Raw genomic sequence first — 12,517 nt, 5'->3', positions numbered from 1 at the left:
AACTGACAGATTTTGTCTTCTTAAAATGTGCCTATACTTCTAAAAAAACAAAAGCTGCTTGTACTATGCTCTTATTTGTCAGCACCATATATTCCTTACCAGATTTATTTTCTATGTACATTTCACTAACCAATTGGGTAACAGAAAGGATTAAAAAAAAAAACAAATCTTAGCCCAGTAAGATAAAAAAAGATAAAAATGAAAAACAACTAAGTCAATGTTCAACAGTTCTGTTGAATCATTTGATCATGTCTGACACTGACACAGGTTCCATTTACGCTCCCCTGAAGGCTCATCACAAGCAAACAACAGGATTTTATACCTGCTCATTTACGCCTAAAGATACAGTGCATCAGACTTCAACAGCACGTGCCCTAGTTTTAACTGGCAACAGACACACATGAAGCATGAAAGCTTTCCTTAATTATCCAGATTAGAAAATCGAAAGCAGCAGATGCTCTGAAACACGCTAATGACAGAGAAACGAGACAAGCCAGGCCACTACCGGTGCTCATGAGCACACTTTACAGGAGGTCCACATGTCCAAACCACAGCCTGCATGTGGCCTGGCACAACTCACAATGCAGCTCACACCCGGCCTCATGCCATGGACAACTCTCCATCAAGAGGCCTGGCCCAGCCCCAGGCACGCACCCATCACTCAGTACAAACAGTACTGGGTGATCAACACTGCCTGGGCTGAAACCAGGACACAGGGAGGGCCCACTGCAGTGCTGATTCTCTCTCTTGCACCCACTACATGCACTCAGCTGCACCAAAACCCATGTGTATTACTCATGGCATGAGCGTGTGCAGCTTGTTGGCTGCGTATTTAAAAAAAAAGATGTTAAAAATCAAACAGACTCCATTATAAAAACTACTTAAGAGGTAGTAAATCTAATTGGAAAAAAAAATAAATAAATAATCAAAATCATTTCATGAACACTAGTTTACTAAGCAGTGTTTGGAAAGCACGGCACATGTAATTTGTCCTGATAAAATAATGGATTTTCCTAAAATCAGTTTGCCTCGCCAGACTGGAATCAGGCAAATCAAAGAAACAGGAAAACACAATGCAAGAAATTTGGGAAGTAAGGCTTTGGCAATAAATGAAAACATTGATGCTACAAAGACAGCTCAACCTGCCACTTTCATTACAGGTACTGTTAGTATAATGTCACTGAAGAAATGGCTTCTACTGTGCCATTTAAAGACAACTAGATATCCTGATGCACATGAAACAGCGAAAGATAAATTAAAACAATTTTCTTTAACCTTCCTCAGCTATACAGCTATTGAAGACACCCTGGTGATGGTCTGTAAAAAAAAGATGGACCTGTAAGATTAGTACAAAATTATGCAACTGCCACTGACAACTCACATTTTATCAAATACCACAGCATTGTACATCCAGGAAAATTTTGTGCAAAAGCTTTAAAAACAGATAATGTCATGCAAATCATCAGCTAACCCATGAATAAAGTATAAAGTACTTAAAAGTCTGGATGCTGATTACGAAGACGTCATTTGCTTTTCTGAAGGAAGGGGGCTAAAGTCAGAGTGAAATGCCAAAAAGACTTTTTTGGATTTGTGAAGCAAAATCAAGTCCTTTATGGAATCAAAGAGAAAAATTGTGCCACAACAAGATGATTAAAAATGGCTCACAGATTTAGCATTTTTGGTGGATTTTATCTCTTCTTCAAATTAGTTTAATGTGTCCTCAAGGTGAAAATCACCTTATCTGTACTACATTTCAAAAAGTAACTGCACTCAAAATGAAACAAATTAGGGCAAACTCAAGTTATAGTTATAATTTCACACACTTTGATGTATTGGCATATAGTATGCAGCTTTGTTTTTTCAAAAATCAACAGTTTTGATACAGGAATTTGAGAAAAGCAATCAAGATTCCCCCCCAAAGAAATCAAGAATTTTTTGGTATATTTGCAACTCTACTTTCAGACAACATAACCACGTTACCTGCAAATTTTCAAATGGAATGTACAGAGTTGCAATCAAACATTCATCTCAAATTAAAATTTGATCATGTATTTTTACTACACTTTCTTAGCTGAGGAAAATATCCATCACTCGACAGTCACACCTTGCTCATGTCATCACTCTTTTTTTGTCAGTACACACACTTGTGAACAACTGTTTTCAATGATGCAGCACGGCAAGAGACATATTTCATCAAGAATCTCAGTTGACCTCCTTGAGAACTCACTAGGAATGGCAACCACTTCCACTGAACTGATGCACAAGTTTCACAAATCCTAATACTCCAGAAGTTTTATGGTTTTCTTGCTCTCTGCTTTTTGTGTTTTAATTCAAGTATATTAAAAATAAGTTTTGGTAGTTATATACACGTTATCCACATATTTCACTTGTGGCCCAAGACAATACCTATTTACCCCACGTGGCACAGGCAAGCCAAGAAGCTGGACACCTATGACCTAGTGTAAAGCATGCTCATATAGTGTAAAGCATATCACAAATGACACGTACGGCACATTACTCTGCATAGTTCAAACAGTTATAGCAGCTAAACTAACACATAAACACCTCTTTGAGGCAGCACAACTTCATTACATTGATGACATGTACCTTTTTTGTTTTCAGTACCCTGTGCTGTCATAGATTCTTTATGTTAGACACCTCGCTTTAAAACACAACTATATAGCTTTAATCTCTTAAACAGTAAGAATTACCTTCTGAGGGGTCAAAATCCTCTGTCTGAACTTCTCAATTGTCTCTTGACCCGCAGCTGCCCATGCACTAGCGAATGCCTCAGCTTTGTCTTGGTCCAGGTGGATGCTCTGCAGCTGTTGTTGCAGTGAAGCAGGCTTCAAATTGTGATAAACAGCCTGTTTAAAGGAAAAACAACCACTATCGTTAAAGCACTGTTTCACAAGTTGTGCCAAACCAATTCTACAATACTACAGATGGCCTGCACATGCACACAAGATTTTTTTACTAGCAGCTCTACAACGGGACTGCAAGCACTGTGTTCATCCTAACCATTTCACAGAGGAAATGGAAGAGTGTAACTTTCCCAATCACAACTCAAAATGCAATAATACAGATGATTCAAGATAAACCATGAAAAGTTACATATGCAAACCAAACTCAACACCACACTAGGTCCCAAGAAATAAGTCCTGTGGTGACATGGCACTCCAGAAGGAACTGAGTCAGATAATAGGACTCATTTCAAAAATTCCCCTGTAAAGACTTGGGCCAAAGATCACAGCACTGAGTGGATTTATCACATCCCCTATTACGTGCCAGCTTCTGGTAAATGCACAATGGATTGTTAAAAACCATGTTGAAAGCAATGAGTGGCAGAACATTTAAGCACTGGGAAAAGCATTTAGCAGAAGCCACCTGTTCAGTCAACACTGGAGGACCAATCAATGGACACAGTCCTGCCCAATCCAGCCCCCTACATACTGCAGAGGGAGATAAGGTCTCTGTGGTACATGTAAAAAGCGTGTTGGGAAAAGCAGTTTGGATCCTTCCAGCTTCTGGAAAGGGCAAACTTCTCCATGGAACTGTTTTGTTCAGAGACCTGGGTCCACTTAGTGGGTGATGGAGAAAAATGGGGATGTTCAATGTTCACCATAAGGGAATTTGATGCTGGGGAGTGCAATCAATAATTCCATGTATGTATGTGTGTGTGCATGTGTGTTCAGTGCATGTTACTTACTGTTTGTATACATATTAAGCATGACATGGTGATATGGAATAGGGTATGGAATATCATGGCTGTACGATTTCTGTTACTGATGTTTCACATCATAACATCATGCAGTGCACATGGAGTTAACAAGTTAATGGTCCAGTTCTGTAGACTGTCAATAGCTCCAGGGTACCTCTCAGAGAAGAGAACTACATCTCACAGAATCACAGAATTGTAGGGGCTGGAAGAGGCCTCCAGAGGTCATCTGGTCCAACCCCAGCAGACTTTCACTGTTTCATTTCTGTTTTCCATTTAGAGAGAGAGATAAAACTGCTCCAGAGTCATGAGATTGTGCCCTTCTTCTTGCTTGTCACTGCAGCGTGCTCCCTAACCATCTCACCTACAGCATTAGAGTAAGGCCTTTTGTTTTGGACACACGCTTTCATTTTATTTGACTCCTTAACCTCAATTTCAACCATATTATATTGTGTTATCTTGCATTACACTATCAGATTTGTAAATTAGTTTTCTCCCTTAGCTAACTGCCAATGGCTTTTTAGGCCCATCTCACCACCTTTTCACCTTTTCACCCTTCCCCATCTCCCAGGACATGGGCCCCCCAACCCCATTTAGTCATGGAACCAGGCCAAACTGCACCTCATATAGTCAGTATACCTCCTTATGCTTCCACTGTGGGTAGCGCCCAAGCATTTTAAAGTCTATTGTGACCATGAAAAAAGAACAACTTCTCCCACTTGATACTGTCAAATTATTAGCAAAGCCAAGCTATCACATATGCTGAATCACATAATATTCTGAAGGGACAGTACTTTGCAGAAAAGGTGAGCTTGCTACTGCGGCCACAGCACTGATTTCTGTGATAAACACTCTCTATCATATGGTGCCCACCACTCAAAAAAAAACAACAAACAAACACCAGGACTCCATCATTCTTCCACACCTTAAAAAAAAAAAATACACCACATACAGCAAAGACCACACAGCAATCTTATTTTTATAACACACCAGTAGATCACAAGTCTATTATCAAGGCCATGCTTTGAAAGAACAAGCAGCATTTCTAAAAAGAGTAGCTATCAGTGGAAACGCAGAAGAGCCTTTAAACAATATGCATTCCATATAGAAACCTTCTTTGGACTAATTAATATGTTTTGGGGTTGTTTTTTTATTTAGAAAGTAAGTCCTAAGACATGCTTTTCTAATTTTTCTACTCATCTCCAGTAACTGTCACACAAATTAAGCAGTCAAGTGAATTAAAACAGAGAGGCTGTTTCCAGGTGAGATGAAAATTCAAAATTCCAGTTTGGATCTGGCCACAATTTTTAACTGTTCGGTGGATAGGAAATGCAGGCAGGACTATGCTTTCTTTTTGATACTGTGGAATATACTAAGTTAATTAACATTAAATTGACAGGTGCAAGAAAGACACAAGTCACCTAGCACAGCACATCTGATTAACACCAGAGCGCGCTTCCTATGCACAAAAACTTATCGCACTTGCACAGAAATGCAGCAGCAGCAACACTGCAACTGTCAGAGCTGCTGAGCTACCTTGTTTACCATCGTTTCCCGCCTCAGTGGTGGTTGAGTGGCAACCCAGGGCAGAAGCAGAAAACATCCTCCTCGTACAAGGCACCCACTCATTCAGATACAAGAGCTATAGCAGGTGTGCCTGTTCACCTGCAAGTAACAATTGTCACTTCCTCAAGTGCAGCAACACTCCCGACAGTCACGCAGAGCTAATTTCCATTGCCTGTATTTACCTTGGCTGGAAAATTACGCCACAAATGCAATGAGTTCCATACAAATCAGTATACAAGTGGAAAATCATGCCCCCCAAAATATATGTAATATACCACAGACACTTTCCCACAAAATATTTTCTATCTTGACATCTGTATTTTTAAATCTACAGTCTGATAAAAGAAAAGCATTTATCAATTCATAGTGCTAAAAACAACGTACTTGCTCCAAAATAAATGATATGGCTTCAAGAACTAGATGAAGATCTTGTTTTTCCAGTGAAAAAGCTATCTGAAGTTTTTCTTCCTCCTCTTCACTGAAGCTGGTTTCAGCCTGAAACACAAGAATGGTTACTGCTGACTGCTGATTCTGTTCAGCCACCATGTATCTGCCAAAAAAAGGCTTTCTCATCATTTTTATAAACACTACGTTTCTCTAGTTTTCTTAACTGGAAATAAAATAAAGCCCTTTCCATCAGGAAAAAAAAAAACTAATTTATCTCACTGAAATTCAGGTTTAACTTCTTATGAGATACTGCAGCTTCTATCAGGATCACTCGAAATACACCACAAAAAAAAAAAAAGCTTTCTGTTTATGCTTGAGAGCTGCTAAGAAAACATTTCTCAAAATGTTAAAAAACTGCGTCAGATCATCACGTGCAACAAACTTCCATAAATAAGAAGCACACTGCTTGAATCAGACTCCAAAGAAAACAGGAAGCAAAAGCTGCTGTGTAGTTAATTCCGTAGGCTTCCTCCACTGCAGATTCTTCTTTTGAAAAATGACCGTTCTGTGGTAAAGAAAATAAAGCCTTGAGTCAAAGCACGTTGCTTTGAAAGTTGGATTTAAATATAGCCTATTCTACACCACGTTACTGAAAATTACTGTGAGTGTGCTGTACTTTTAAATACAGCAGTCATGATTACTGTAATAAATTAAACAGTACTTTAAATGCAGATATTGTCACCCTTTAAAATGCAATTACTATGCTGCAAACATAAGAATGCAACATCTCGACAAGTTAATAGCCCAAAAAAGGAGAGTTCACCAAAAAAAGGCAATTGAGCTGACAGAATAAACAAGATAAGGCAATCACACCAAAACATCAATAATCACAGTGTCTGCAGGAACAGTATCAAAACAGAAGTGTTACTTGAACGATCAGCTTTTAGAAGCAGATGCAGAGTTCCAGGCATGTGCCCTGTTAGAAAAGTAAATTAAGTGAAGGGCTCCAAGGCCTTCATCCCCAGGCCAGGTACTTTGGGAAGGCAATGGGAAGATCCATGAGATGGGCTCATTAAGTCAGCCTACTCATGTCAAACCTTGCTCCTGTTAAAAGCTATTGATCTGGTACTGAGCACCGAAAAACTTAGCGATGCTTTCTTAACGAGCTAGCATCCACTCAGAACAATTGAGACAGCTCTCCACAGTAACAGCAGCATCCAAGCCAGCAATTCTGGACGGGAGAAAATCAGAAACAGAATTAAGTTAAGAAAGAACCCTCGCAGTCCGTGAGCTGCAGCCACAAACAAGATTTTACTCCTACCTACGCTGCTCCCACCCTGCGCTGCCCTAGTGCCATCCTGCACGTGAGCATAATGCAAACTTCGTGTTTCAGCAAACACAGAACAAAGGGATATGCAACGCGATCTCAAGACTACAGCTGAAAGAAATCCTCAACAAAAGCACTTGTGTTTAATCATTTCTCTTACAGTTCCACATTTAAATTCCCTTTGATGTTTCGGGGCGACGCAGAGATACCAAACTGACGATTTTATGCCTAACGCACAATGAAAAACAAGCAAACAAGCATATAAATGATCGGCAAAGGTGACAAACACATCGGCAGAACGGTTCCGAGCCGCGCCGCCCACCTTCAGATGCAATCTCTGCAGCAGACGGGACAGCAGGCGCGGGAACCGACCCGAATCCACGGCGTTGAGCAGCAGCACGGCCCTGCGAATGCTGTGCGGAAGCAGAGGAAGAGGTCAGGCTGCAGCACGCCCCGCCGCGCCGCGCCGCGCCGCCCTCACCCCGCAGCGGCGCTCAGGCCGGGGCGGGCTGGGAGCGGGGAGACGCGCTGTCGCCACCGCCGCCTCCACGCGCCTACCTGTCCGTCTGCGGAACCACGGCCGCCGCCATGGCTGCCGCTGCCGCCCCGCCCCAACGTCAGCAGCGCGGCGGGGCGTGCCGGAAGGCGGTTTGCAGCCTCTTGTGACGGGCAGCTGGGGTTGATGTGCTGTATTTTGTCATTGCTGGTTTTTTAATGCTTGCGCGTAAATGCTCGCATCTGGTCACGCGAAGGGAAGAAATCGAGGTTGCGCAGCCTACGCCTGTGCGCCTGTGAGCATTTGGTCTGATGACTGTAACGTATGTTTCCCGAGTAATTCATCTTAAAGTGTCTTGGGGTTATGAGTAACGTGTTGAAGGAGAAGCTACAGCAGGCGGTACTAAGCAAGAAGTGTGGAGCTGTAGGGACTGCAATGGTGCTGGTGCAAATATTTATCAGGTGAGGAACTATCAGTCTGTATTTCTTCAGCCAGGCTCTAATGCTTTTCCCACAGAAGTTAATTAAATCTGTACACTGTTCTCCTTTTGATGCATATAGAGTTCTGTTGTGCCTTTATGGGAGATATTAAAAGCCCAGAGAAAATTATCTGGAAAAGAGTTCAAAGCTGGTTTGGTGTTTGTTTTTTGTTTTTAACTGTTTTCTGTGCTTGCATAGTTCAGAAGCTGGCAAATTGTGGCATTCTTATCTCAACAAATGCTGGCGTGTACTGAAATAAGTTCAGTACTGGTGCAAGAATCATTCCTCTTTAACTGATGCAATAGGATTGAGTGGTGCTGAACATACTGTCAGGTTTTCAGTGGACGGGAATCTTGTAATGCTTCATTGCAATATTTGGGACAAATAATCTTCATTTTCTGCCTGTTAGTCTATAGTGATAAAAATCTGTTGTATTGCTAGTGTCCATTTCAGAGATACTAATATACCTATATAATTGCAGGTTGACACTTATGGAGTCCATAAATAAAAGGAGTTTTATAAACAAATGTTGGTTTTGATTTAAAAGAGGGATTTGCAAACAGTGGACGAAAGAAAAATCAGCATCATTTTGCCATTTTCTCAGTACAGAAGCAGGCTCACATAGGACCAGTCATCTAGGTGGTCACCTGCACAGCCCGAACATACAGGTGTCCCAGCATGCTGTGGTGATTTTGACATTTGATTTCAGGTAGACTTGGTCTGCCTTCTTCAAAACTCCCGTCTCCTGACTCATTTGGTAAAGCCTTAGACGTTCTTTCACATCACTGTTGTATCCTAAAAGTCTCAGCATTGAATGGCTTGGCTTTTGGGGGGCCAGTTTGAGCTGTATAGATGCAAGGAGACCTGCTGATTTTAGGGGGATTATTTATTTTGTATTTTTTAAATCCTTTTTTAGCAGTGAAAACTTCTTCACTTAAACTATAGACAAATTGTTCAGTAGTGCTTCAGTATCTGACTGACTAGCTTAAAGTCTGGTAGAGTGAAATGAAGACAAATAACAAGGTTTTGCACTTAGCTATCTTTAATTATCTGAGTTTTCAAGTTTGTACCTAGCAGAACATACTCAGTGGAGTCCTTGGAATCAAAAGGATCTCAAATCAAAAGGACCCCCAACCATATAGGAAGTTAGTAGAGGAAAAAACATCTTTACCTTCACAAAAACTTTAGGCAAAAACACCAGGCAGGAGAAAAAAAACCAGGAAGATAAATTTGATCAGTTTTTAGGCAAGAGGCTAACAGATCATATCTTCAATAGGCTGGGCCCCAGCGAGGGAGTGGACTTCCTTATGTGCGAGGTTTGGCCGTCAAATTGGGCCCTCAGTTGCCCACAGAGGGGAGTCACCTATGACATCAACACTTCTACAGGCACTTGGGCAGCGGAGGTAGGCAGGGAGGGGATTTGCTCTTTGCTCTACCCTGGTTCAGGAAGCCTCCTGTGCAGTGACATCACCCCTCCACTGCAAAATGTGCCTGAGTCAGAGCTGAGAGCCTCAGTACAATTTTACTTAACATGAAATGTTTAAGCGTGCTGACGAGACATCAATAAAGAAGTGCAAGCAACATTGACAGACATTTCATAATTTGTAAAGCTGAGATCCATTATGATAAAACATGAAGAAAGGAGAACTTCACTGAGGTACAAACCTATCAGAACAGAATCAGGGATCAGTAGGAAATGGGAAAGCATTGATCACATTCCCATCTTCAAGCTCAATTGTATCATAAACCCACTTCCTATTGCAGCGACATTCTGGCCCACACTTATTTGAGTTACATTTGGGGCAAGGATAGAAGCAACCCAGGCAGTTCTCGTCCAGGCAGTCACACAAATCAGCGTCACTCCCATGCAGCCGGCCGTGACTGTCATACTTACTCAGAGTTCTACAAAAGCAAAGAAACAGTGATTCTTGGAAAGTGCTTTGACATTTTTAAAGCCTAAACCCAGCAAATGTGAAGACCAAGAACAAATATTTCAACACTTGCAGCTCAGTCAAAATAAGTGTTAGATCCTAATTGAAATAGGCATTGTGTGTGTGCTCAAAAAGTTAAAATCTGAGTCGCACAGAAAAAGTTTATTTTCCCTATGTATCTTTCATATGTAATAAGAAATCTCTGAAAAATATTAATGCTCTTATTCCCTCCATTTATATTCAGTAAACAGTATGAAAACCATTTTTAAAAGCAAAATTTGTAATAAATTAATACATCTTACTTGGGTTTATTAAAACAGTCTTGTTTCATCTGTGACTTGCGTGCTTTTTTTCTCTGCTTTCTAGTTTCAGGATTGAAGTTAGCTATCTGAGGTCCTGGATTTTGAAAAATTAAGTGTTTTAGTTCCTTCTTAACTTTTTGCTAAAAACAAACATAAAAAGAAAAACAAAAACAAAAAAAGAAAGAAGAGCAAGGTTATAATTTTTGTAACTAGAGCGAGCACTTATTAGCCACCAAATGCCTTCACTGGCTTCCAAATGGCATTAAAGTTAGTATCTTTGCTAACTTAACACAGATAGGAAGATAAGGCAAAGCTCTACATAAAACTGAGATCACAGAATCACAGAATCACAGAATCACCCGGGTTGGAAGGGACCTCAAGGATCATGTAGTTCCAACCCCCTGCCTAGCAGGGCCACCAAACATCCACATTTAGATCAGGTTGCCCAGGACCCCGTCCAACCTGGCCTTGAACACGTCCAAGGACGGGGCATCCACAACCTCCCTGGGCAGCCCGTTCCAGGGCCTAACCACTCTCCTTGTAAAGAACTTCCCCCTAACGTCCAACCTAAATCTTCCCTCTTTCATGGTTTTAGGACTATTTGTTTGTGTAGCTGTTAACTGACTATTGCCTTGATAGAATGTGGAACCTAATAGGATTCTGGGTATAGATTCTTATTCTGATACAGTGGCATGGTTTGAAAGTTGTCTTGGGGAGACAGAAATCTTGTACTTTTTTCTTCAGTTTATCCATAATATTAAAAAATATGTATAATTATAAACATATTGGCTAGATTAGCCCTTATCTTCACTCTTCCCTGAGGTTCATATAGACATGCTTTGTCTTAGCAGGCTGAGGGCAAGGGAAATATTTGGAGGATCAGCTAGTGCAGGAAGGGAGCACTAGGCAAGTGAGGTCTAAGAGAAAAGCATGGATAAAATTGAAGAAGCTAAACTAAACATCTTTAATAGAGACACACAGCTTCTGAGAAGCAAGAGAAAGATGTCACTGATGCTGTGTATTTTCTGTTGAATTCTCATAAAAATGTATTGGGCTGTCTCCTACATTATTCAACCATTTCTCCTTTGGAGTTGGGGTAGATTTTTGGTGCAGAAAGTATACATCAGCATCATTGCTGTCTGTGATCATAAGTAATGCAATTTCAAGTTGGAAATATAATACACTGTGGAGATAGCCTCTAAGACTAGATAGACTCTATGGAGATAGATCTAAGAATACTTCTTTATTTCCTCTCTATTTCATTAGAGCTTGCAAGTGCTTAGCCCTCTAAATTACTGCCCTGCAAACTCAACTATTTTACAGTTGTTTTAGTGGTATTTTCCTATTGACTCTAGCTTTTAGCTTTTATAATTATTGAACAAATTGAAGGCAAATGGTAAGGAATTTGGCAATAAAACAGTACTGGAGAAGTCGTACCAGTTGTTCTGCTGTCATTCTGTCTGCAGCAGGACAGACAGATTCTTCTGCAGATGTTTTCTGGGCAGTGCTGCGTTTCTCCTCATTTTCTTCCACGTGGTCATTCATGTCACCTGTATGAAATACACGTGTGTTAGACGCACAGAAGTGTGAGATTCACTGGCCTGTAAGTGAAGTTTTAGAGGGCAGTAAGCGATACCCACAGTAGACTTTCGTGTGTTCTTCACCAATATCAAATGCATAACAAATGCCTCATACAAAAAACAAAGGCTGAAGCACCCAAGCTGCTTTGTTTTTAATCGTTCATGTAAACGTGAAGAGCATTAATCTCACGTGAAGCAAATGAGCAGCCTGTGGCGTTCAGGGAAGACAGCAGGCGCATGAGTTGCCACTTCGCTTGCCAGCAGGTGACACTGTTGTGCTAGCAGCAGTTCCTCCTGTTAGGCTCCCAAAGTGAGCAGGCCGGCAGGTTACAGCACAGGAAAACAGGTGGTTTTCAGCTTACAGCAAATTTCTAGAAGAAAACTTCTTGGCCTTTATTCTCAGCCCTTAGCTTTGTGAGAGATGTTGCTCAGAAATACAATGTGCAGTTTGTAGATGAAATAAAGTGCCTCGCTCTGCTATCAAAGCACTCGTGAGGACTGTGGGTTCTGTGAATCTTTTTTCCAAGCACCAGCCAGCTCCTCTCTCTTGCAAAGAAATGGTGGTGGCAGCTGTTCAGGATAGATGATAACTACTTCTTTTTACTCCGTTTGTGAAGACTCTCACTTAAAACGTAATACAACATAAGCAGCTCCAGTGCCTTTAACATTAATGCCAAACAGCATCAGCTTCGTTTTGGTGTTCTTGAAAGCCTTCCTTAGATGTTAGCCAG

The 12,517-nt window shown here is 41.0% G+C and overlaps 2 protein-coding genes across 2 annotated transcripts in view; both read right to left on the bottom strand.

Annotated features, from left to right (window-relative positions):
• The window catches only part of COMMD10 (COMM domain containing 10), a gene marked incomplete at both ends in the record, with an annotated part of 97,705 nt that extends 90,117 nt beyond the window's left edge, over positions 1 to 7,588 (bottom strand). Inside the window, 4 exons of the mRNA XM_079548543.1 lie at positions 2,712 to 2,867; positions 5,669 to 5,779; positions 7,321 to 7,411; positions 7,557 to 7,588. Of these exons, the coding sequence (XP_079404669.1) occupies positions 2,712 to 2,867; positions 5,669 to 5,779; positions 7,321 to 7,411; positions 7,557 to 7,588 (390 nt within the window). The remainder of the gene's footprint in view (positions 1 to 2,711; positions 2,868 to 5,668; positions 5,780 to 7,320; positions 7,412 to 7,556) is intronic.
• Positions 7,589 to 9,652: 2,064 nt separating this feature from the next.
• On the bottom strand, positions 9,653 to 11,751 carry ARL14EPL (ARF like GTPase 14 effector protein like; the record flags this gene model as incomplete). Its single annotated transcript, XM_079548591.1, has 3 exons — positions 9,653 to 9,875; positions 10,207 to 10,346; positions 11,644 to 11,751. The coding sequence occupies 3 exons, from the start codon at positions 11,749 to 11,751 to the stop codon at positions 9,653 to 9,655; spliced, it is 471 nt and encodes a 156-aa protein (XP_079404717.1).
• Positions 11,752 to 12,517: the final 766 nt, after the last annotated feature.

The sequence above is a fragment of the Tetrao urogallus genome (genome assembly GCF_951394365.1).
Source record: "Tetrao urogallus genome assembly, chromosome: Z".
NCBI classification, from domain to species: Eukaryota; Metazoa; Chordata; class Aves; order Galliformes; family Phasianidae; genus Tetrao; species Tetrao urogallus.
This window is presented reverse-complemented; position numbering and strand designations above follow the sequence as displayed.